Raw genomic sequence first — 26,459 nt, forward strand, 5'->3', positions numbered from 1 at the left:
AAACGGACAATAACATAAAAGTACAGTTCTATTTTGGAAAGTGGTAATCTAAAATTGTCAATTTTTCAATCCAGCAGATCTATTACAGTGAGCATTAAAATATAACTTGCTAAATCTAGTGCCAAAAAGTACTGATTTAACATATTGCAGGACTATCTGATTTTTTTTTCTCTACTTTATCATCTGTGAAAGTTTATTAAGTTTCTGTTGTTTGTAACCATTTGAAATTCTTTCACTTAGAAATTTTTAAGAGTTATATGCAGAATCATTTCCCTGTGCAGTTCTTGCTCTTGATATTGATCCATTCAGGATAGACAAATCCTTTCCTTTGAGGAAATCAAACAGAGAACACTGTTAACACTGAAAGAAAAATAATTATTTTTTTTTTAATAGAGCTCATTCTGAACTTTTAGAATCTCATTGGCAATGCAGTCAGGTAAGTATAAGGAGTAATTTGAATATTAAGTCTGTCCTTCCAGTGCAACCAAATCAAGTATATATTTTCTGTAAATAGTCAAGTTCTTAGTGTGTAAACAGCCTGCCTCTCTCTATCTCTGCTCAGAATTTGATAGAATCAGTTTCTCCCAAATAATGCAGTTCAATCCCATTTAATTTTTTTAAATAAAATTTCTTTTAGTGAATTTCACAAGGGAAATTAGGATAAGAGAACATTTGTAAAAAGACTTTTAAAATCTGATTTAACGTATTTTAATTTGTATTCCCATTTTTCATACCAAACTTCTTGAACTCCTTTTCAGTGATTCTTTCCTTTCCCCAAGTATTTCTAATCCTTGAATCTTTTAAATTGTTAATTTTTAATTAAGAATTAACCAAATTATAAGTGATTAAGTCCTTCCTAAACCAATATTATTTTTTGGCTTTGGTAAGACTGTTGCTGACAAACAGCATTTTTTAGTTGTTGTTTTTTTTTTTTTAATTGCAGGGATATGTTTAGTTTGAGGAACAGGTTTTGCACCACTGCTTTTCAACAAAAATAAAACAGTTTTCTCAGATGTTGGGATGGAGATTTTGAAGTACTGTGTGATTAAAGGGCTTGGTTTTGAGACTGAAGCTAAAAGAGCACAATTGCTGGAGACCTCTCAAAATGTAAAAAAATTAGTGTTTCACTGCTGAGGTTTGTAAAGAGAAAAGGGAGAAATGGGAATTGGTCCTGAGGGAAAAGGCAAGAAGGCTGTCTGGTAATGTCAGGATATTTAGAATGCAGAGACCAAATGCACCTGTCAGTCCAGGACTTGCAAATCCATTTCTAAAATGTGGTTGTAGTTTTTTGAGTTTTCCACTTTGCTTTTCCTCTCCGTACTGAGTGTTCAGAAATACCTGCTTTCCTTCCTCTGGAAATTAAGGCCTTTTGTGTCATATTTTCAGAATTTCCATTGAGGCTTTGCTCCAGTGGTTGCAAAACAAATCTGGGTATGGAGTGAATGGGAAATGAAAATTTACTTACTTTGTGTAGAAATTTTTGTATCAGTGACTTGTAAAGTTTGGCATATGTATTCTTGAAGAGAATAGTTCACTTGCTCCCTTCTAGATTTCTGCAAATATTTCTGATTTAAAGGAAGGCTGCTTTTTTATCTTTTTTTTTTCCCTCTCTCTCTCTTTTTTTATTCCCCACCCCCTGGTTGCATTAGATCTTGTCCAGATACTTAATAGAAATTGATAGTGTGTTCCCAGGTAACAAATTACATCTGCCTCTGAAAATGAGTCAATGTAATCATGACAAATTCATGAAATAAAGGGAAAATATATTGCTGCAGTCCTGGGGAACATGAGTCAATATACTTTATGTAATTATTTAATAAAACATCTTTTCTAGTGCATTGAAGCAGCCTAAGATACTGAGGCAGTTGTATTTATGCAGGAATAAACAAACTTCCAGTAAAAGCTGGTGACCAGAAGTATGCAATTATGCATTTCCAGAAATACTCATTAAACCAGTCTGCTTAAATTTTAATCAGACTTCTATGTATGAAACAGCCATGGTAAGAGGAAGTAGGGAAAAAAAGGGAAGGATTTTCATGATAGGCTATTCAGATGGGTTTGAATTTTTATATTTGACTTCTTGTGCAAATCTGTATAAAAGTTAACAATACAAAATCCTGCATGCTGTCTTAATTCTGTTTTATGCGAGCCGTATTATTTTCAGTACAGAAATACTGCATTGATATCAAAGCTGTCATAAAAAGGATGTAATTTGGGGATTAGTGAGATATTTGAAATATTTAAGCTTTGTGTGGTTCATATGAAAAATGTCAGAGGACTGATAGTGCATGAATTTGTATTGGAAAGTGAAGTCATAGGAAATGCATTGTAGGAAATAGGAAAACTAAAAATTGCCAGGTACTTCCAGTATTTTTTGGTCTTTCTTATGATATGATATGTCTGATATGTCTGAGCTAAATATTGCTAAATTTATGTTAAAAATATGCCAAACTATGATAAATATAGTGTTATATCTGAGACATATGATGTGTTGCATAAGAATTCACAGCTGGATATGCAACAGACAGCCTGTCTGAAGATTTTACAAAGTCGTTTGTAGACCTATTCAAATAATCTGAAAAGGGAGTTCAGAGTGCAACCCACAAAATGGTAGTGGATGAAGGCAAGAGTGCATGTATTCATTCCTGGAAAGGGTCACTAAGCTTTTTGTGTTTCACAGTTTCTGTGTTAGCTGGTGACTATCTGTTTTTTTACAGATCACCTTGTTTCTTTGGAAGCTTCAGTTATGAATATTGTTGCTTTCACATGAAATTCTAATGCCCGCTGTGCTTTATCCTTCCAGGGCATCAGTAGCCTCTTCAGTTCCCTCAAAGTGGTCAGGCTGCTCCGGCTGGGCCGTGTGGCTCGGAAGCTGGACCACTACATCGAGTACGGGGCGGCGGTGCTGGTGCTGCTGGTGTGCGTGTTCGGGCTGGCGGCGCACTGGCTGGCCTGCATCTGGTACAGCATCGGCGACTACGAGGTCATCGACGAGGACACCAACACCATCCGCACCGAGAGCTGGCTCTACCAGCTGGGAGAGTCCATAGGAACCCCCTACCGCTTCAACACCTCAGGCTTTGGGAAGTGGGAAGGCGGGCCAAGCAAAGATTCGGTCTACATCTCCTCGCTGTACTTTACAATGACCAGCCTCACCAGTGTGGGATTTGGGAACATCGCTCCGACGACAGATGGGGAGAAGATCTTTGCTGTGGCTATGATGATGATTGGCTGTAAGTATTAGAGATTCTGTCTTTCTTATATGCAACACCAAATAGCTGCATATCATGAATGCTGATTTTGTGAGTACATCTGGAATCCTGGGAAATGTGATGCAGCTAAAAATAATTTTGGTGGCAATATGAGTATTACACACTTCCTTACCGGTTAGGTTTAAATCACAAATAGGAGTATTGTTGTGACAAAATTCAGTCATTTTGGATTCTGTCCGTATCCTCTCAGTATGCTCCTGTAAGTAAACCATGAAATGCTTAAAGCCTGAACTGTTAAGAGGCACCTTTTTATCTCCATTTTAGTATGTGGCAAACTTTTTTCATGTCAGAGAGCTGTATACATTTGATAAGTGGGTCAGAGTGTGGGAGGAGGGCTGGGAGCATCACCTTCTAAGGGAGAGAGAACTGGGACTCTTTAGGAACCACATACTCTGCCATGGGCTGAGCAACAGACATATCCTGAAGCAAGGGGTGTGATGCTGTCCTTGGGCACCTCTGGCTCAGACATCCTTGTTAGAGAGGATGCATGTTGCCAAGCTGTCCAGCTTTTGGCCATGTTGTCATTTCAGTGCAGGATCCCCATTCAAAGGGCCTGGAGAGCTACTTGGAGTTAAGAACCATATGGTGGCCACTGTTAAACTAGGTCATGGTTTTCTAGATGAGGGTGGAGCTTGAACCAAAATAAGGAAAAGAAAAATCTTCTTTGTCTGTGGGAAAACATTTCATTGTATGGAGAAAGAGAGAAGCTTCTGTATGGTAATATTGCATGCAGAGGAGGAGAAAGTCAATACTTGAAAAGCAGAAAATTAAAAACAAATACATAATGAAACTCAATTAGCAGCACAGTGCCTGTTGTAGAAATGTGAACCTTTGATTCTGAAGTGTCCTTTTACAGCAACACTGAAGTCACAGACTGAGATTATGTGTGCAGTGCTAAGCCTGCTGAAGGTTAGTGAGAAAAACTATCAAGACAAGCATTGTTGATCACACAGGGGTTGGGATATTTTAGCTATAAAAATTGTTAATTTTGTTCTTCTAGCTTTTTCCACTGCTAAGAGTCCCATCATCCTAATAAAACACCCTGTAGGAGAAGGGAAATTTTTATAAAACATGGATAAAATTTTGCAGTTTTCTCATGAGAAGGTGCATTAGACAATGTAGTGGTGTAGCACAAAACAGGCTTCCAAACATATTTCCTGATGAAGGTGCCAGTTTGATAGGAAATATCCCGATCTTTGGCTTATTGTTATGACCATACTAGCTGGAACAAGAATAGCTAGTATTGATCGGTATTATTATTATTTAGTACTATGAATAATGATTAAGCATATCCTTCAAAAAGTCATGAATGTACATGGGGTTATTTTGGACTTGCACCTGTTCCAAACTCTTCATATGACAATGTGGCAGAGAGAAACTGAATTTACGCAAAAATAATGTTGATTTAGATGAACAGAAAGAAATTGATAACCTTTCTTTTTGTGTGTTTTATCCTCTGCTCATTTGAATAGCAATAAGTGTTGTGTCAAAAGACTAGTGGCTTAAACAATGCTGTGGCCAGCTAAGCTTACAGTCACAATTTCATTAGCAAGATCACCTTTGAAATTTTACCTTATCTTTATTTCTCAAAGAAACTGACTTTTCTGGAAATGGTGAAGGTGAATGTGTGAAAATGTTTTCAAGCCCCACCTTTCATGCATGGGCTGTATGTGAGGCTGCCCTGCTGAAAGTCAGGGTGGGAGTGGATGGCAGGGGCTTGCCCTGGCACTGGTGGGAAGAAGCTACAAAGAAGCTACAGCTCTGTGGGTCCTGGATCCATTCAGAGTCACAACACTGCCTTTGCACCCTCCCTCTGATTATTGGTATCGATGGTCTTGGCTTTCGTTTGCTCCGTGAGCTGTGCCTCCATGGTGTGGTAGGGGCACTCAAGAGCTGCTTCCCTGGGGTGCAGAGGTTGGCATCAAGTTGAGGACAAGGAAGAGTTTACTTGTAGAAGGGCGAGTTCTTCCTGCTCAGAATTTTTTTTTAATACAATGGATTTGATTGTGCAAAGTTCTTGTACCTCTGTGAAAGGCTGGTCATGGTATGTACATTGCCAGGTGGTGTGGTGGCTTTGCAAGGTTTTCAGGTCCTTGTTTCTAGCAACTTGGGTTCTAGTTTTTGTTCTGGTTTAGTGGCTCCGTATCTGGAACAGTTTCTGAAGAAGAAAGGTGTGAATAGCAGTGATACTTTTTTCTTTGATCTTGGATTGTTGTCTGTTGAGCCTGTGTTTCTGAAGAGGACTTGTTGTGTAAACAAGTGTTTTTAAGAAGCGCATTGCTGTCATTTCCACTGGCAAACTAACTGAAAGGTTTGTGCTACAGTCAGCACTGGCCTGTGGTGACATCCAAATGGGGTGTTTGTGTCAGAAAGGCTCAGAATATTAGAGATATTTGAAAGCATAAGCAGTTCATAACTAGTGTCCTTCCATGTGTTTTTAGTGTGCTTATGCCCAGAGAGATGGAATTAGACAAAATTCGGTTTGCCTTGCTGCTCAGCTCCAGACATGTCCCCTTCTGCTCACTGGTTACTCCCTCTGTAAAGCTGATCCTATGGCATAATTTCATTTGTGTTGCATGAACTCTTTGGAGACACACTAACCACTAGAAATAGTTCTTTGCTGTGATATGAGATAGCTGTTTAAAAAAGTAGGTTAGACCATTTCCATTTTCTTTTATTCAGACTTTCATAATGGTAAATAATAAATCCAGGTAACTTTTAATTAAAAATTTAGAAATACTTTAGTGAAGCTGTCCTGGACCAGTGGGAATTTTGGCTGAGTTGAGTGCAAATGTTGACCCAGTAAAAAGTTTAATGTATGTAGCTTGTAGGAGGAGTGGGTACATCATATTAGCTGTGCACAGACACTGGGAAGGCATGATTGAGGTGAATAAGCTGTGTGTGGGTACTGAGCCTGTGGGGCTGACTTTGTTGGTTGGGTTTACACCTGGGGCAAAGTTTAAGAAAGCATGGCTTTGTCTCAGCAGACCTGGTTTCTGCTTCAGGGCCTCCTTCTGCAAGGAGGTGTTCCTCTGCTCTCAAAAGGAGCCATGTACATGCTGTCCTACTGACCTCATTGTGGCTGCAGTTTTCAGAGAGAAAGTGTTTTGCTGTTGGTTATTTTGATATGGGAAGGTGAAGCCCCTAATTAGATTTATGGGGAGCTGTGGCATACTCCTAACCCCAGGGATGTTTTGCTACTTCTTCAGTTCCGCTGGAGGGGGTAGGTGACAATTGCTTTTGACTCTTGACCTCAAATAGTGCACATCTGTTTGGGAAGATTAAGTTATTTTAAAATAGAGATGAAGTACTCAGTGGCTGCTTTTAATGATTTCTGTTCTGTGGAAGCTTGTGTTTCGTATTACGGTGTAGCTGCTTTTCCTGAACATATGGTGACTTATAGTTTTGCAAAGCAAAAAGCAAAATATCTTCACATCTGTGAACTGACCTGCATGGTTTTGCCTTACTTTCTTTATTGAGTGTATGTGTGTGTATATATAGAGAGAAGGATGAGTGTTACTATGGGAAGTAAAAGCAATTAACTGCTCAGCTTCATTTTAAATGAATCAAAACATATTTGCTTATCCCTTTCCACAGATGGCCACTAAATTGCTAATTAATAGGGAATATGTCTACAGACAGATCTTTCAGTGAGGCTGACGTTACATAAAACCAGGCTTAAAACCACTGTCTGGGTCTGCAGAAAGACATATATTTTCCATTTTTAATACTTGAGGAAAAAAAAAAAAGCTAAAAAGCTGTTTCAATTTTTGGTTTCTTCCCTGTGGAGACATATGCCTAGAAATTACAGTCTTTATATATTTTGCTCAGTGATTCTGTCAGGCTGGGTTGGGTATTGTTTATTTTTCCTAAGCACTAGCAGAAATCAGAGGACTTTCATTTGCGGTTTTTGTATCTGGGCACTGTCAGCAATCCCCTTGCTATGCAGGTGGAGTAGGGATGAACAGTTCTAAAAATGCTTGGCATTCTTGACTTTTGACATAAAATAATACTGATGGGTGCTTGCCTATTTGGATTTTTAGCGATGGAGCAAAATCCATCATTTTGGGAGCCTTTTGTTGGTGTTCTCAGTCACATTCAAAGATGCAACTTTTTGAAAATTTTCGAAATTGAAAGCACTTTTGGTGCTTGTTTATGCTAAATTCTCCTTTGTTAGGTAGGAAATTACTGGAACTACAGGGCTTGACTCATCCTAACTATGAAAGGCACATGCTTGAATGCTAAACAAAATCATAAATTCCCCTGTGAATGCTATACTTAGACCAGATAGTGAGAGGAATCATGGAAAGAGACAAAAGTAGGAGTTGAAAGGTCAGACTCATGAACATGCATGTTTACATACTGTGATGAATTGTCAGCCGCTGAGTTAATTAATCAAAACAGTTCAGAAACCCAAGCCACTCCTCTTCGTTGATGGTGTGCAACACAAGCACCATGCAGTCCTGCAGCACTTCAGCTGTTGTCTCTGAATAAGGTAGACACAGATCCCAGGAGAATGGAGTAGCTGTCTCAGCTTTGATCAGTTTTGTCTGTGAATAGTTTTTTTCTCATTAGACAAAAAATCCCCACCAAAACCAAATAAAACCACCCAAATAATCCAGAAATAAGAATAACGTTCAGTAAATATGAAAACATAGGCAGTTTTGTTTACTGCTCTTGATGAAAGGGTGTCTTGGTTTAGAAGACAGGTGTATGCTAGGGAGGGCAGGTGCCCCCCTTGGAATGAAAATATAGACCCTCTCCTTCCGAATTATTATTATTTTGAAATCAAGGGGCTCTCAGGCAGAGAGATCTGGGGATAGGAATAACAGTTCTTTACTAGTATAAGCAGGCAAAAAAACAACAATAACTACAGCATTAACAAGAAAACAGAACCAGGGACCCTGTGACCGCCTTCTCGTCTGAGATGGGAAGGGATGGAGGAGAGGTTTTGCTTCACAAACCCCCTCGGGCGGGCAGTCCCGGTACTCCTGCAGGGCTCTGAGGGACACTCAGCTGGAACAGCAGGGATGAGCAGAGAACGTGGGCCGGTGGCTGAGGTGGATCAGCAGCTCCACGTCGGTGCCTGGCACTGCCACACGTCCTGGCAGGACAGGGGATGCGAGGCCCAGCAACAAAGAGGGAAGAAGAAGAAGCAGCAGCAGCTCCATCTGGGTGATGGTGAATTCCCTTCTCCCAGCCACAACAGCTCCAAGACAGTGTTTCCCTCTCCAGCCCCAGAACCCAGCCAGCCCCAGCTGCCCCCACCCTCCCCATCCCCTGTCCCACTTCCCCCCTGGGCCCAGCCGAACTCTTTGTGTTTCTCAAGCACCCACCAAGAAACAGCAGTCAGGTTTTCCCTGCAGCTAATGGGGAAAAAATTCCATAGGTGAGAAGGAGCAAAAGGAAGGACACGCAACCCCCAACAAAGGGACAGTAGTGTGACCATCCCGGTGAGTTTTAAAAAATCTTGGTGGCAGGTATAAGGATGTACAGGTCAGTGTCGCTCCTTCACAGCCTCACAGAGCACTGCAGTGCTTTGGTGACCTCCAGCAGGGTAGGAAGTGTTTAGTGGTTCTTGTGAACAAGGACAGAGAGGAACTGGTAAAAACTGGACTATTGTTTTCAAAACAGATGGACAAGATATAGAGGCATTGTGGCATCATGTTTGATGATCTTCCTGAGGCATGATTTCCCCCTCAAAAAGCAGGAAATCAATTGAAAAGCAAATGGATGTGGCCATTTACTAAACATGTATCTAAGGACAAGAGAAATGCATTTACCCCTAGAACCCCTTCTAGGCTGTGGGGGGAATGTGTTGGAATCATTTTTGCTGGAAGTTGGTGGCCTGAAACTAAGGGCCAGCCATGTACCAAGTGTTACGTTTGCTGAGGGTATCATTAATGGGTGCAGCACAAAGGCCTAAGAGATTTTAAACCTAGAGCAACTTTCTCTGTGTTCATGGGTATTGCCAGTGCAGTGTTTTGGGTTTGGGAAAGGAAAAAGAAACCTTGTCTTGTGAAAGCTGTCCCTTGAGTTCCTGGTCTTTATCACATCCCTGACAAGATGACAAAAATCTCTCAGATGCCACAGACCTCTTGCAAGCTCCTGAAGTTGCAGATGGCATGCTTTCTGTAGGGCTGATAGTTTTGCATTAATTTTCATCTATCTTAGCCAACAGCGATGCTACTGTAACCAGTAATTCCTAATTTAAAGGCCTGGATTTTTTTTTTTTAATTTCTTTTTAGAAAGTATGGCCAGTCTTTGCAGTTCTGTTCCTTCAGCCCTCTGTGCTGTGCTTTATGACTTTTTATTTTATGCTAGTCATGATATTTGAAGAGATGGTGTGTTATTGCTGTAATTGTAAAGCAACTGTTTGGGATTTCTGAATGTTATTTTGCTTGGATGCTTTCTCCATTAGAACAAACCACCAAAAGTGCTGTGGATATATTTCAGTGCTACAGCAAGTTTCAGCAAAGTGACAGGGCTGGCAGAAAACTGGGTAGAGTTTCTCTGTAGGTTAGAAGAGGGTTTAATTATTAGGGCAGGATTTGGTCTGGTTATCTCTAAAGGTGAAAATATCTCAATTTTTCTTTAATTTAAATAAGAATAAATTTTTGCTTGGTAAAAACCAAGCAAGAAACCCCAAAACCAACAAAACAAAAGAAACCAACAAAAAGCCAACTCCAAAAAGCAACAAAACCTACCAAAACCTCAAAGTCATTGTGATAAATAGAAATAAAACAGACAATGTTGTTTTTGGCTTTTTGGATATATAAACAATCCTTCAGACATCTGAGTCCTGAGGGATGCAATTTTCAGCGGAGCGCATCGGTATTTCTCATCAGTAAGCGTGGGGTGCACCGGGTCGTGGTGGCATTTTCAGCCCCACTGATGAGCCGGAGCCCGCGCAGAGTTACATCACTGACATTCAGTGCAGACAGGCCACGGAGGAGAGATGCAATCAGTGCTGACAGGCTTCACAACATAGCAAGCTCCAAAGTCAGAATTCAGCTCTTAAAAGCTTCCTCCTCTTTGGGTAAGGACATCCAGGACGTGCATGTTTTTTTCAGGATTGCTTGTACTGAAGCACAACCCTGTTCCCCAGGACTCAATATTGGCACCAGTCTTGTTTAATATCCCTCTGTATAATCTGGATGAGGGGGTCAAGTGTACCCTCAGCCAGTTTGCAGAGGACACCAAGTTATGTGGCAGTCTTGATTTGCTGGAGGCCAGGAAGGCTCTGCAGAGGGGTCTGCACAGAGTGGATTGATGTGCTGAGGCCAGTGGTGAGGTTCAAAGTGACAGGTCCTGCACTGGGGTCACAAAAACCCTGTGCAGCTCTACTGGCTTGTAGCAGAGTGACTGGTAAGCAGCCCAGCAGAAAAGGATCTGGAGGCAGTGCTGACAGAAGCTGAACATAAGCCAGCCTGTTCCCAGGTGGCCAAGGAGGCCAATGGAATTCTGGCTTGTACCAGAAATAGTGTGGCCAGCAGGATCAGGGAAGTGCTTTCTCCCTCTGTACTGTGTGAAGCCACAACTCAAATCCCATATTCACTTCTGGGCCCCTCACTACAAGAAAGACACTGAAGTGCTGGAGCGAGTCCAGAGAAGGGCAACAGAGCTGGTGGAGGGTCTGGAGCACAAGACTGATGGGGAGCAGCTAAGGGAGCTGGGGGTGTTTAGCCTGGAGAAAAGGAGGGTCAGGGGAGACTTTATCAATCTCCTCAACTCCCTGAAATGAGGGCGTGGCTGGGTGGGGGTCAGTCTCTTCTCCCAGGTAACAAGTGACAGGATGAGAGGAAGATGTAGATTGGATATTAGTAAAAATTTCTTCATGGGAAGGATGTTCAGGCATGGGAATAGAGTGCTCAGGGGAGTGGTGGAGTCACCATCCTGGAAGTATTAGAAGATATGTAGATGTGACACCTGGGGACATGATTTAGGATGGACTTAGCAGTGCTGGTTGGACTCAATGATCTCAAAGGTCTTTTCCAATTTGAATTATTCTGTGGTTCTATGATAAAACACTGGTGTTAGAGATAGAAAAAAGTCTTTAGGTTGCACCTATCTTAAATAGCAAATTGCTACAAAAATCATCTCCAGATGGACTCAAAGTTGTTTTTCAGGTTCACGACACAAGTGCTAATGCTGTAATTAATCTGTCTTAGCTAATGACCATGGCCATATGAGGAGCTGCTCATTCATATCGGGTTAGTCCCCTCCTCATCCCAACACACTTCAAAGCAAGAAGAAAGAAAGTAAGAAATAATTTTCTGTCAGTGTATTAGTACAGTAGTACTTTGTTTCCTGGCCTGGCTTGGGGAAGATTAAATTAAGTCACTGTGAGATGTTATTTCTTAGAATGCAAAAATGAGTAACCAGTATTCCTTTCCTTGCTACTTAAAGGCTATATGACCAGATTAAAGCTAGATTAAATGATTCCTATTAAATCTTTGGCAAAATATAATTTGGCAAGGGTAAATTGCCTGTGTACTTTTGGCAGTAGGGAAAAAGAACATAAATGTTCCAGAGTTACATCACATACCTATACTTTATGAACTGACCCTTGCTACGTTATTTTGCCATAATGACTAAAAATTTCAGGCTGTACTTCAGCCTAATAGATCTAGAGAATCACCCTACCTCAGAAATTACTAGAATTTAATTGCTAGAATAGTCCCAGGATATAGTCCATATCTCTATCAGCACTCTGCAAATCCAATCAGGACAATTTTTGAAGTGAGATTTTTCTGAAAATTTCTAATTCTCAAGGTTTTTACAATCCATTTCTCTCCTGCAGAGCTTAACATTGTTCCCCAAGACATTGGACAACTTTTGAAAGAACTGTAAATGCAAATGGAGAAAAAATAGTTCTGTTTGACAGGAGAGAAGATGAAAGCTATGAAGTGTTAATAGTTTGGTTTTTCCAGGATTTTGGGAGAGCTCACACTACAGTAATGTTATAGATAATTGCATTTTCTCCTTCTTTCACACAGCATTTCTAAGTTTTGTCTTTTAACTCTTTAATAGGAAGAAGAATAGGGAAATAAGTAAGTGTCCCAGCTGTGGCTAGCCTTCTTTTTCACCTGATGTCTTTCATATCATATGCAGGATTTTGCTTTCTTTAGATATTTCTAACATTACTTCCTATAAGTAGATTTAAAACACTGAAATATGCTGGCTTTATCAAACTTTAATCAGGGTGTGCAACCAACTTGTTTAAAATCTAAAGGAACATGATTAACCCAAGTTAATTTGTGAGAGAAGAGCATGATACATCCAGAACATGGACTGACAGAGCAGAGGAATATAAAAAGAAGAAAGAATATTTCAGGCAGGAACCAGGGGATATGCTAGATAAATATTTTGTTCCCTACAATAAAACAAAGAATCTGCAGGAGACACAGTGCTTTGTTATGCAGGACAGCAGACTTTGGGGTTCAGTTTATAAATTTATTCTTAAATTGCTGAATTTCACAAGTGCAATCCAGAAGAGCATGGTTTGTCTGTCAGAACTATATGATGGACTCCACTTGTGGAATTGGATAAATATACGCAACATACAAAAAGCATGACAAATTTTTCATTGTCTGTGTTCCTGGGAGGCGTTTCCTTAAGCAGCCAACTTATTGCTGAAGGATGACAATCCTCGACAAGGACTTGGTTTTATGCAAGTCCATTTCTGACTAAGAAAAATCCAATTAGATAGGCATGGGGAAGAAAAATAGTAAAACAGCACATCCACCCATATGACACATTGTGCCACTTGTCATCTAATATGGTGGAAGTTCTGAAGCATTTTCTAATCACTTTTCACTTCTGCATCAGCTTCAGAAAATTGTGTGGTTACTTTAGTATCTAACTTCTGCTGGACTCAAACAGGCCTGTTGTAGGTTACAGTGTTGTAATAGGAATAGCTTGACTAGCTGGAATGTGTAAGTGGTTTATAGATCATGATATGACCTTAACCACTTGGATAAGGAGTCTTATGACATCTTGAGAATGAATAAGGCTTAGTTGTGCTTACCAGATCAGTGAGTTTTAGTGCATTTGGCTGCTTTTATATTTTAAAAAAAGATTTGGTTGTTTATAAAAGTGATAGGGAATGTTTTAGAGGAGGCAAGTATTGCTGTGGGTCATATGCTGCAGTCCATTTCTTGGATTTAAAGCTCTGAAATACACTAGAGCTGAATCTGAGTTATTATCTAAAGACATATCTATCATAAGCAGCAGCCTGTTGGAAGAAATTCTTATTTACTTCGAGAATATGGAATATATGTAAAAATATCAGTATCTTTTATCCACTGTACAGCAGCTCTTGCTGCTACTGGTGTGAAAAATGTGGAAGGAGACAAGTAACATATTAATAGGTCCTATTGCCTGGAAGAAAAGTAGAAAATTTACTCTTCTGACCAAAGGATTTTGGCAGCCAGCAGGTTCTAAAATTGAAAGTGCCTTATGGTAAAGAATGAAACAGTTGAGGTATTAAGGCCTGACTTTTCTGACTCACCTCAACATGAATTAGGAATGCTTTTTTCCTTCTTTGAAATCAAACCAGTAACTGTACCAAGTGGTGTGGAATTCAGTTTTCTGGTGAGATGACAGGCAAACCTTGCCTTCCCCTGTCACCATCCCAAAAGCAAATGTGTTGGTTGATGAGTGCAGGTTAGTGGGATGATTCAGGGTTGTGGTTTGTGGACATGATTTTCTGAACCTGAGAGAATTTCAAGCTCTCAGGGACTGATTGTTCCCAAGGGAAAGTCTTTTGAGAACTTTTTCTCTCTCAAAGACTGTTTGTGAAAATAAGGTTTCATTTTCCAAAACAAGACACAGATGTTGTTTTTTCTCTTGTCCCTTGAATGAGATGAAGGGAGTGTTGTTTCTCCTACCAATCAGGATAACCTGTATCAGAACACCTTATAAAAGGGTTGAAAAACCCCGAAATAAAGGCTTTTTGCCTCATGAAAAAAACCTCTGGTTGCTGTGATATTCAGAACAGTCACTCTATACTTCGTGTCCTCTAATGACAGTGGTTTGGCACTTCATTATTATTGCAAAGATCCTGCAGGATTTTCACTACAAAATAAGAGGGAACTGGAGATTGATAATATCTTCTAAGTGTAATGAGGCCAAATGGAAGGAGACAGAATTGGACTTAAGATAATTAATTTCTGTCTTTGAACTTGAATGAGGAATTTTTTTGCAAGTTATTTTCTGATAAAATTAAGATTTACTAGGAAAGCATGAAAAACAATATTGGAGTTTTTGGGTCATCCTGGTCCACAAAGATCTTAAACAGTCTCAGAGCTTCTAGAAACTTCATCAACTGAATTCTGAAAACTGTAAACTTATTTATTACATTTGTATGACTTACTGTCAGTTTGTACTTTTAGTAGAAGCTTTGTAAAATATGACGTAGCACACTTGCTCCAATTTTGAACCAACCCTATCCTAATGTTCCTTTCCAAAATCCTTCCCCTCTTTCATATTCAGAAGGCAAATGAGTGGAATGTCTTCTCCTAATGGTCAGGCCTGCTGTGGCACTTTGTGTGTGTGGCCCTGGACAGTGTGCTTCCTTTTGCATCAAACACACAGATCTGGCAATGTGTTGGTCTTGGAAATAACCCAGTGTCCACTGAGACTAGTGCACAGAACTGAACCCTAAATCTCATGTGGCCTATTTCCATTTCTCTTTCCTAAAATGGACCACCATTTTTCTCTCACTTCCCTCTATAAACCTTCATTTCTGGGCCTGTCACCACTCTGAGCTTTGCCATCCCACACTAGCAGCATCATCCCGGTTTTAGTTTTTTTCCCTTACTTAAAAAATTTAATGAAAAACAAAGAACCAGAAAAGATACTCAATTTTACTTGTTCTGCCCCTTTGCTTTTTGAGAGGGAAGTTGTTATAAATTGTAATTCCTTGAGCTTCTCATTCCTTAACCATTTGCTGAACTTAAAAATTCTTGTTGAGTTTTCTGCATTTAAATCTGGAGGGAGGGGAGGGGAAATGAAGGTGATTTCCTATGTTTCAACAGTGCAAATAAGTTTTGATTGCTTGATTCACTTCTGTTTTGAATATTTTTGATTCTGCTTATTTTTTCTTCATAAAAACCCTTTTTTGCATGACCTAGAAAATTATAAAATCAATTTTATCAGGAACTAAGTATGCCAAAACTAAAGATTTTAGGAACTGTCTTTCTCACACTCCTTGCAAATAAGTTGACTGCAGGTTAGTAAGGAGATGACAGCTACAGAATGTGTGAGGGGGGAAATGGGCATTTTTCTGGAAAGGAGCCTTATTCTACATGAATAGCAACCTCCTGTGAAATTCATACAGGAATTACCAGACAGAGACATTGCTTTGAGCAAACCACTGTGTCGTGTAGGTACTGCACAAACTGGGCATTGGAAAGGAGAAGATGATCTATCAATGTGCCACATTTGGCCCATAATGCTGTTCTGATCTACTCATGCAGTGAAAATAATGCCTAATAGCGCTCTGAACCTTCATGTATATGGTAAACTGAAGTGACTGGAGGCTGTGCCAGATACTGTCTGGAAGAGGCACTGCAATCCAGTTCCTGGTGGCCTGTAGTGTGACACAAGGGAGCTGAGGCCCATATTGAGGTGAGGTGCTAATCTGTGGTGTTACCTTCCATGACCTATTTTCCCTTCTTCACCGTTCTTATGTATTTAGACTCTGTGCAGGGAGGCAGGAAGGGACCTGCCTCACGTTCCAGATCCTCCTGTTTGTTCCCCATGCTACATGAATCGGTGTAGGTTGTTTCCAAGAGAACTTGAGAACAGTGAAACACCAATAGATGCTGGCATGGTGCTGCAATATGCCATCTTGCCAAGAGGACAGCTTTCTGGAAAAAAGGGAAAAGAGGTGAGGCAGGTGAGTCAGGTTTTTTCACCTCACTGATTTAAGAGAAGACAGCACACTTGTGAAAACTACAAGAGTCAAATCAAAACTTCTCCATGTATGTTCAGAAGTATGAGAACAGCAGTACCTGTGAGGCAGAGATCTGTATGATCTTGCCAAGTACCTTCTGGGGTATGACTCAAAGTTGCCAAGTTAGATGGATGCTCCTGTTTTCCAGTGATGGCATCAGAAGGTCCTTTCAGGCCAGTACAGCTGACTGTCTGCTTTTTTGAGTTTCTGCTGGTCAGCTCCTAAGTGCACTGACAGGTGTGAGATGGGGGGATGTAGGTTACTGTGATTCCCCTGCTTCTTTTGCTGTTATGATGAGATGTGTGTGGGTGGGCAAAAGGGAGGGCGAGTGCTGAGAGAGAGAAATAGAACTTGAAGTTGAAACTAAATGTTTCTCCTTTTCCTTTACAAATTCTTAAACTTCTTTTTTGACTTCTTCCCAAAATAAACAGAAAGTAACATGATGCATGTTTAAGATGGTTGTTTCCTCATGCTGGTTACAGACCTGTAGTCCAAAAGATGGGCAGTGTTTCTCTTCTTCAGCCCTTATGTCTGAAAGAGTGGTTTGAAGGGTGTGATTCATTAAAGCAGACAAAGACTTGAAAAGGGAATTTGAGAGAGTGATTTGTATGAGGAAAAATGCATGCTGGGGCATGAGGTAAGCATGGCCAGTTGACTGTGCTGATTTTATCAGGTATACACTGTACAAAGTGCATAAGATTCAGATTGTGATTATGCCAACATAGAAGATATCTCCCTTCATGAGGGTGCAGTTCAGATCCAGAATGGAGTTATCTTTTATTCATATGCTGCCTTCAATAATACAGAAGACTGGAGGGAAGACTACTGTTGTATGGGACCATTGTGTTGTATCATTGGGCAGCCAGACAGAAGAAAATGCTCTGAGTCATTGCCAGTTTGGGTTGAAATGGAAAATATGATACAGCAGGCAGCTATATCCAAAAAAGTATGAATGGTTCAGTACATGGAGTTCCAAAGCACAATGAAATGGGCAGTTCAACAGTGAAATACTGGGATAGATAAGACATACAAAAACTGAGGAAGGTAATTGCCTGAGGGCAACCACATTTTTCAAGCCACTTGCCTTCGGTTGGGAAGGACAGCAGTCTGCTGTGAAGCTTGTCTTCTCTTGCTTTGGGGGACTAGCTGTGGTAGAACTGGTCAGGAACAGAGCTAACTTTCTAGCCTTGCACACACTGCACAAAAGGTGTGAATGTTGAATATGTGTTGATGACACAAATACTGCCCTTGTGGCAGCAGTTACATTTTCTCATTCCTACAGCTGTTCTGTAAGCAACATCATGGCTGTACTCACTCCCCAGAGATTAAATATGAGACAGTATCGGAAGGGGAGAGCAGTAGGGAAGAATTCTGGGAAAGCAGCTGCATGTGAATGAGAAATATTTCCTGTAAGCTTTTGATGTTGGTTATTGTCAGGGGTTGGGGACAGGATCTGTAGGCCCATGCTTTAAGGTAACACTGGATATGGCTGAAGAGTTTGAATAATTTTGGGTAAATGGGCAGCGAAACAACCTACTTCCCAGAAGAAGGCAATACAGGTTGAAGAAAAGAAAGAACTCAAATCTGAGACTGCTATGTTTGTGCATGTGTGTGTGCTGCTAGTGTTGCTTTTTCCTCCTTCAGTTGCTGTCTCTAACCTTAACCTGCTAGAGAATACTGCTTTATACGTTTAAGAGAAGAGTAGCTGATTTTGTACCATTTTCTGTGCAGTGATGCACAAAATGGTTGATACACAGTAATGTTTGCCTGAGGCCACACAGCCAAATTTCCCACTGGTTGCTAATGGGAAAGTTTGTTCTTCAGTAGCTACAGAGCACTACTTCTGTTTTAGCAGTTTTGGAGGACTTTGCCATCGGTTGCTGGCTGCCTGGTGAACCAAGAGCACTCCTGTAAAGCAGGGCTGCTTTCTCAAACGACCTGCTCTTTAAAATACCCATTGGTTGTTGTTCATTTTAAATGCCACAGGATTTCTTGCTTCTCGCAGTTCAACAGGCTGTAGATTCAGCTAAAGTGAAAAGAGAGCATTTAGGGTAGTTACAGCTGAGAAATAGCAAATTTCCTTCCAATCTCTGCTGAGCCTGTGTCCAGGGAGGGGAGGGGAAGCAAGCTGCTCCTTGGTGCCCCAGTTCTGAATGGTCAGGTCCCCTACGAGAGGGAGGGCAGCATAGAAATGTTCCAGCTGAAGAAAATAACACCCAGTCCACAAAACCTGTGTACCCCAAGGATCAGATTTTAGTTTTGTGTCAATTTCTCCTCTCCTGACTCCAGCCATGCCATTCCTGAAGTGTTCTGGGAAGAGTTGCAAAGACTTGGCTCCATGAGAACTGCCAGTGTTTCAAGAGCTTTTGCAGTCAAGGAAGGTAAAACACCTTTCATTAAAAGGTTGGATTTCTTCTGAACTTGACTCAGAATCTCTGCTTGCAAATGCCAAAATTGTGCCAATTTTCAATGTTCAAACAAAAAATTGCCTGTTGGAAGAACTAGAGACTGTTTTGTGTGCTGTCATATCAACTTTTGTGATGAGTATTTTTCATGCTTGATAATTTGTGGTTTAGCTTCAGATTTTCCCCACTTGGTACACTGCAAACCTGACTTTGTTGCTACACCTCTGAGGTAGAATAGATTTATAAATATTTTATTATTTATTTATAATAGATTTTTAATATATATATTTATTATTATCACACTTATAAAAAACAATGAACCTGGTATTAAGATTTATAACTATCTGCGTTGGTGACCCACTGGAAAACTCTGACCTTAGACAGCAGGAGACAAGAAAGGCATAAGAGTATATGGTTTTTCAAGTTAGGGGTGTACATACCTGTATGTCAATGGCACTTAAGCAGAATATTTAATAGAGAAAATGTAGATGAACTATAAAAGTTAAAATGAGAATTAAAAACTAAAATAGAGAAGCCTAGCAGCACAGGCTAATTCTACCATCTTAAACCCCCTAGTTATTTGTGGAAACAACTACACTTTCAATGCTGGCACTAATATTTCTGGTCCTGTCAGGTAGGAGCTGCACTTTGCAGATATGTACTCTCTGCCACTATCAACAGATAAGGTTAGTGCTGATATCTGTGCAACAACAAAACCGTACTGTGCTTCTGTATGCCTTGTGTGTGATCTCTGTGCTTTTTCTGTGTAGCAAATACACTGGGTGTGCTGTAATTCAAACTGTGGACTTGAAAAATCACACTCAGATAAGCAAACAGAGCATAACAGCTATAACTATTTATCAGAAATTGTATGGCCAGCAGGACCAGAGAAATGTTAATATCCCTATACTTGGCACTGGTGAGGCTATACCTCAAATCCTGTGCTCAGTTCTGGGCCCCTCACTACAAGAAAGACATTGAGGTGCTGGAGCGAGTCCAGAGAAGGGCAACAGAGCTGGTAGAGGGTCTGGAGCACAAATCTGTTGAGGAGCAGCTGAGGGAGCTGGGAGTGCTTAATCTGGAGAAAAGGAGGCTCAGGGAGACCTTATTGCTCCCTACAGCTGCCTGAAAGGAGGCTGTAGCCAGGTGGAGATCAGTGTCTTCTGCCAGGTGACAAGTGACAGGATGAGAGGAGGTTGCATCAAAGAAGGTTTAGATTGGATATTAGTAAAAGTTTTTTTCATGGAAAGGGTGGTCAGGCGTTGGACAGAGTGCCCAGGGAAGTGGTGGAGTCACCATCCTGGAGGTATTTAAAACATGTAGATGTGGCATTTGGGGAACGGTTTAGTGGTGAACATGGCAGTGCAGGAGTGGCAGTTGGACTTGATGATCTTTAGGTCATTTCCAACCTCAATTTTGAGGCTGGAAACATGATTTTATGATCACGTTCAAAACAGCTTGATTGAGCCTGTGTCTTCTCGTTAGAATGGGCAAACAAACACACCCCAAAAACAAAGAGGTTCTTTTACTGATGACTTTTTTCATTCCACAGGCTGATGATGTGCTTTGTGTTATTCCTTATGTTCTGAGTCCTTCCTACTATTTATGATTTTACTGCTATTATCTGTCTGCTGTCATCATGATGGCATTACAACAAAATGTAACAACATCTATAATTAGGGTTGTCTACACATTTTCTCTCTATTTTCCATTTGACTCATGTTTGTAACTTTCTAAATCTTTCCATTTTCAACTCAAGATAATCAAGGTCAGCCATTTCTAAGAGCAAGGGTGGTGTTTATCCATTTTTAAAAATTATATTTTGATCTTCAGAGCAGGTATATAAGAACAGCAGGGCTGAATATTGAAATTTTGCAGCAAGAGAATACTCGTAGAAGAGGATTCTTAGAAAAAACCCAAGTCTTCTTTCAAGGAAGATACCAACAATGTAAGGACACTTAATAGTGACCTATTGGAAAGTGTTGAATTTGAAAGACACACAAGATTATGCAGTTATTGAGATAGCCATATACATAGTTTAATGTCAGTAGAAGTGCTGAATAGACATGAAAATTATATGTATTGCCTTCTCTGGATGTAACCCAAGAGAATGAATCATGGAAAAAGATGGCCACATGTAGATCCTGAAAGTCACTGCTCTGAGGACAAGCTAGCACCTAGCTAGGACCTGTAGGCACCCTTTAGCTGCCAGTGCCCACAGCCCAGCCCAACCAACCACATGCTGTGGGGAAGCAACCCCTGGAAGAAGCAGTGTGGGCTGGCTCCCAACTGTGGCAGCAGTGTCATCTGGTGGAGAAATGGTGCTGCTGGAGCCCAGGGCATATGGGAAGCTTAGGAGCACCTGGGAAGGCGATGGGTGATGGACAGATTGAACTTTTAGTCAGTGGATAGTACGTACCTACTGCATTAGCTAGCCTGGTCTTTGGTAGCTGTGTAAGCTTTGTAAGCTTGCCTCAAACAGCACAGGTGTGGTTTTCTGCATGGGGGGTTCTGTGCTTGACCTTGCCCAAGCTGTGCTGCTGTGCACAGGTGCTTTTTAGCATGTCTGGTTTTCAGCCAAATGTGACTTTTTGCTTTTTATTATGAAAGTTGGGGCTTTTTATATTGTTTTGTTTGCTGAGGTCTTTAAAAGCATCCTCCTTGGTGTCTTCTTTTGGGGAGTAAATTCTCCTCTGCTGTGTTGCTTTCTAGTCCAGTGTGATACCACAGAGTGCTGTGTGTGCTTCATTTTAGGCACTGATTTTTAGATATTGGGGGCTGGCCATAAGTGAGTTAATTGGTGATGCTAATTGGTGATTAACCTAATAATGGCTTTGATTATGTTAATTAAACTCTTGTCTCAGACAGCAGCTGTTAAATCATTTGTCTTCAAGCTCTCCCTCAGCTGGGGTCCTTCTGAGACATGCTGGTTTGTGTTGGCAGCGTTGAGTACTGAGTGTGTGATACCAACACAAGTGTCAGCACCAACACTGTACTCAGTTTTTTACCCTTTAATTTTAAACTTGTTAAAACCCTCTGGTAAAAAATTTAATGTCATTGATCAGCTTCTATAGTGTGGTTCTCTGGAAGTTCTTCCAAGTGTAACTGTTCTCCAAGGTGGTGGGAGAGAACCTATGGCACCTGTTTGTGTTAATTTGCCTTTTGGTGTATGTATGCACTTTGTGGGACGCTTACGGACATTGTGCTGGATTAAACTAAAACACAGCAGTTCACTAAACATACAGCTGGGAGGGCTGGGCCAGGTTGTAGTTTTCCTGAAAGCAAGGAGAGAAGTGGGTCTCTGGTATGAATTGTTAGCTGACAGAAGACAGTGTAGAAACGAATACTTCAGCAAGAGAAGACTGTGACTAACTGTGGTGGAGGGAGTTGTGTGCCAACATTGATGCTGCTACACCTTTTCCAGAATAACTCAGTTCTTTTAAATTTGAGTAAGTAAGCAGATGTCTCAGACTGGCTTGTCCACAGCTTTGTAGCAATTGTAATAATTTCCATGCTGCTTTTTTAGCATGCTTTCATCCAGTCAGAACAGTCTAAGAGACTGCAAATGCAATGAAAAGGGAAACTGGGCAGTTCCATGCAAATGTATATTATATGGAAGCAGATTTTCCTGATACTGCCCTGGTACCAGAGCTTTTAATGCTCAGGGAATGAGTACAAAGTATTAATGCAGAAATTATGTTGTCTTAATGCTGGTTTAGTGAAATTGGTGATAAACACACATAGAATGATGAATTTAGCTTTGCATGTGTGTAAAACTAGTATTTCTACTTGCAGAATATTTCAGTTTGCCCCTGTTTTACAGCTGTGGCCTTTTGGGGCATTCAGAAGCCCCACATTGTTTGGATTGTTTCAGCTGAGGGTGCTCTGCAACTTGAGGTATCAAGCCTCAGGTCAGAAAGATTGCTTTTCAGAACTGAGGAGCATTTTAAATTGGTGGCATATTTACAATGAATACGTTTCCAGAAGACTGAACAGCCTACAAAAGCCAGTTCCTTTAAACAATGCCTTATCCCTTGTGATTGCTGTGACGATTAAATAACTTCAGAGTTGAAAAAGTTTGAATGGCATTTGCCTTGAGCATTCTTGTGCAGTGCTTTTTTTAATGAGCTCCCACACTGCCAGCTTGCAACTTCTAGTATTTAAAGCTTTCTCTGTGCTTCATTCTTATTGCAGTGTTGATAAATTGGGTTTAAGACTTTTATTACCAGTTGTCCTTTTTGCGTGAACTGTGAAACCATGCAAGGAAAGGTTTTATGTTTGTTACTACTTAATTCTGTTCTAACTTTAGTCTAGCTGGAAGTCTAAATGTACTAGACAGCAAATACAAGGGCAGCATAATACAGGAAAGCTAAAAACTGTGATAATGAACCCTCAAAGATTCCAAAGTATTTTTTAAGTCTTAATGAAATATTTATACGTCTTAATGAAACTGCTGTGACAAGACTTTCCCACTATGCACTACTGTTCGGAGCTGCTAAAAGGACATTGCTTCTATTCTAAGGCTGAGGAAGAGGAGACCATATGAAGTACCAGCAGAGGGAGTCAGGACTGGCCATTAAATGCTCAAAATTTTCAGATCCCAGTGGTCATAATCTGGAAGGGAAAACATAGTGTTAATGTGTAAGGTGAGGTAAAAAATACTTCCCTTAAGAATCTTCTGCCTTTTGTGTGATACATGTGTGTTTTTCCCCTCCTGCATTTGGATTAAGAATTTGAAAACACAGTATATTCTATTTTGGGTATCCTCATAGTGATTCCACTCAAAAATGGTTTTCTGAGCAATTTCCCTCTTTCATGTGCCCTTCTCAAACCACATGTATGTAATGTAGCCTTTAGAACTGTTCTGGATTTAACACCTCAGGCTTGTCACTGATGGAAAAATAATGGCAAATGGGATAGATCCACAGAGATGGGGAGGAAAAGGGGTTCAACATGCAAAATGTTGGCAGTGTGCTCAGAAGAACTGCTGTCTCCTCTCCTTCCAGCTGCAGAGAAGTGGTCTCTGTATGGATGGGATGGATGCTGTCTTGGCACACTCATGGTAAGAACTTGGGCAAGTGAAAATGCTCTGAAGGGATTTGTGGCCATGCAGAAGCTCTTGAAGCTTTTTTTCTGTGAGTTTGCAGATTAACACAAAGGACTTCATCCCTCTCTTTCACACCTTGCTTGTGTCAACTTGTTTATCTAGGCTTTGTATGAAGGATATTGTCAGGACCCAATGTTTTTCTCCTCTTCAGTGTCCTTTGCAATAGTCTCTCTGGATTTGTTGTCTAGTGTTCCTTGGCTTGTTCTAAAGTGTTTATTTTTTCATCTTTCTAGCTTATTCCCTAAGCTTTCATCATTGAAATAATGGAGGAAAAGCAAATAAAAATCATAGAGTATTTGCTTTAAGATATAAAAATGGATGAATTTATATTCATTAGCTTCTAGCAAAGACAACATTGTCACTGGACTATTTGTTATCACTGTTATTGTGTTATTTTGGTCTGACTTGCTCAGTCTAAAGTGGCTTGCATGGCAGCCATGATGTTGACACGCTCTTCAAACAAAATTTTTAGGGATGTGTGTAAGCCACAGCTCAGCCTTCTACTGCTACATTTCACTTACAGATCTTGGTGAACATGATCCTAACTCAAACTGTTTCTTCATTAAGCAGGCTTTTGACATGCTTTCTTTTCACTGGAGTAATGGAGGTTCAGATAGGGACAGTGCTTTTCTTCTGGAATTTGTTTACCAAACATTCAGAGAGATAGGCGCTTGTTGCTTGAATTTGCAGAGGTCTCTTGAATTTGCAGAAGGTTCTGGATACAGCAAGCAGGTGTTATGACCTGCAAAGGAAATAAGCTGATAGGCAAAGAGCAAAGCAAAAGGTGAAAAAACCCTGTTGCTTGTCTCTTCAGTGCTGACAGTGTGGGGTGGTGGATAGGGGAGAGGCCCTGAGCTGGCAGGTTTGGGCTGAGTTCCCAGCTTTGTCACACACTCCTCTGTGGCTGTATACAAACTGCTCCTGGTCTCTGCTTTGCCTGTCTTGCCACTCTTAATTCTTCACGTTTTACAAGTGCAGAGTGGCTTTCACTGTGCTCTGTACACACCATGCCATTGTGTATCTGTTCCCTCCCTCTGCAGTGCCACTGAAGTGTCTTTTCATCTTGGACGGTATTGATATCAGTAAAGCCAAGCCTGTGCAGAAAACTGGACATTTAAACTCTGCTTCTTTCATGAGTTCAGTTATCAGCTGCTCCTTTGTGTTCTGTGTTCCTAACCTCATCTGCATTCCTTTTCTGCTCTTTCACCCCATGCTTACATATTTAGGTTTGTATCCCCGTCCTTTCCCTGCTTCCCTCCTCTGATCTCTGAAGAGTCCCAATTCTCCTGACCATCTAATTTAACTTTGATTCCCTCCTAGTCATTAGGCTTCTCTATTGAGGCCAAGAGGGTCTGGCAGCCTCTTTGATGGGCTTGCTAAGCTGTTGATTTAAATTTTACAGGCTTTGTGATGCAAAGAGACTGCTAAATCACTGCTCCCATGACAGGTTTCTGAAAGGCTGGAGGAAGACAGGGTATTGAATAGAAAATTGGAAGAAGTGAGAGAACACAGGAGGTTAGAACTTCTTGAAGGAGGCAAGAAGAGTAATTATGGTCCAGGTAGATGACAAGAGTCTGACAGGGATAAATTGTTTTAAGTAAGAGTGTGTATGCATGTGTAGATGAAGAAAGGCAGGATAGAAAGAAGACAGAGGGACATTTGTCAGAAGGAGCTGAAACCATGGTGACTGGATTCTAAATGCTCAACATCAGGGCTGATATTTAAGGACAACTTCAAGAGGTGCTGATAAAGGAAGTCCAGCTGTGTGGTTTCAGGTAGATTCTCTTATTAAAAAGCCAATCCAAAACAACAACAACAAAAGCTGCCAAAAAACAACTGGAAACAAAACACAAATCCAACGAACAAAACACAAAAAAAAAAAAAATCCAAACCCAGCATTGAGGCTGTGTACCATTCAAAGCATGTCAAGAGAGCTTGACAGAAAAATATTTTAATAGCCTGCTGCTCTTGTGCTGATTGATTACAGCAAGAGCTCAAAGATAAGCATTCTGTCAAGAATCATTAATATCTGTCAGCCAGGAGTAACTATGCAATATCAAAAATTCAAGCTGTTGAAAAGCATTCTATCCTTGCCTTGTGCTGAAGACCAGTAAATGAATATTCATGGTAGCACACACAGCTTACAAACAGTTCTTCACATAGCTTTCAAAAGGTGAGCATGCAGGTTGTTACACAGTTTAGGTGCAAAAATAAGTTCCTGCTTTTTTACTTCTTTATCCTTAGACAACGTCAATGCCTGTAAATGACATGGACTATATTTGCCACAATTGTTTGCCCAAATCCTACTATTCATCTCCAATGAGCTGTAAGATTTTCTTGTTGCCTCCATCAGTGGGAAGGAATAATTTAATATCTGGAAGATTTAACATGCTACTTAGGTGACTCTGTACTTGGCAGATAATTGAATTACAGAAGGCAAGTTCTTCAGTGCTTAAACAAGGAAAAGACTTGTGACAACTGCAGAAACTCTTCTGGAAGTCCTCTGGTGTTGTGAAAGTTATCCCTGATCTGTAAGAATTCTCAGGGAATGTGACCAGTGACTGCCATAGCACTGCTGCAGGGTTAAGCTACATCCAGTGGTGTGTCAGCAGACAGTGGGCGTCTGAGGGGACCTTTCCTTTTGGAATCCAAAGATCTAGATTTAAATTCAGGAGGAGCCATTGCTCTTACGTTGTGTACCCCATGTCACTGTG

The 26,459-nt window shown here is 40.6% G+C and overlaps 1 protein-coding gene across 3 annotated transcripts in view; it reads left to right on the forward strand.

Moving 5' to 3' along the window:
• Nucleotides 1–26,459, forward strand: part of KCNH1 (potassium voltage-gated channel subfamily H member 1) — a 173,886-nt gene that overhangs the window by 46,971 nt on the left and 100,456 nt on the right. For all 3 annotated transcript variants that reach the window (XM_005523359.2, XM_088052716.1, XM_088052715.1), the window contains one exon: nt 2,804–3,233. In XM_005523359.2, the coding sequence (XP_005523416.1) occupies nt 2,804–3,233 (430 nt within the window). The remainder of the gene's footprint in view (nt 1–2,803; nt 3,234–26,459) is intronic.

Source organism: Pseudopodoces humilis, chromosome 3 (genome assembly GCF_049639895.1).
Source record: "Pseudopodoces humilis isolate 2021_Gansu_Grassland_sample_001 chromosome 3, ASM4963989v1, whole genome shotgun sequence".
Classification (NCBI taxonomy): domain Eukaryota; kingdom Metazoa; phylum Chordata; class Aves; order Passeriformes; family Paridae; genus Pseudopodoces; species Pseudopodoces humilis.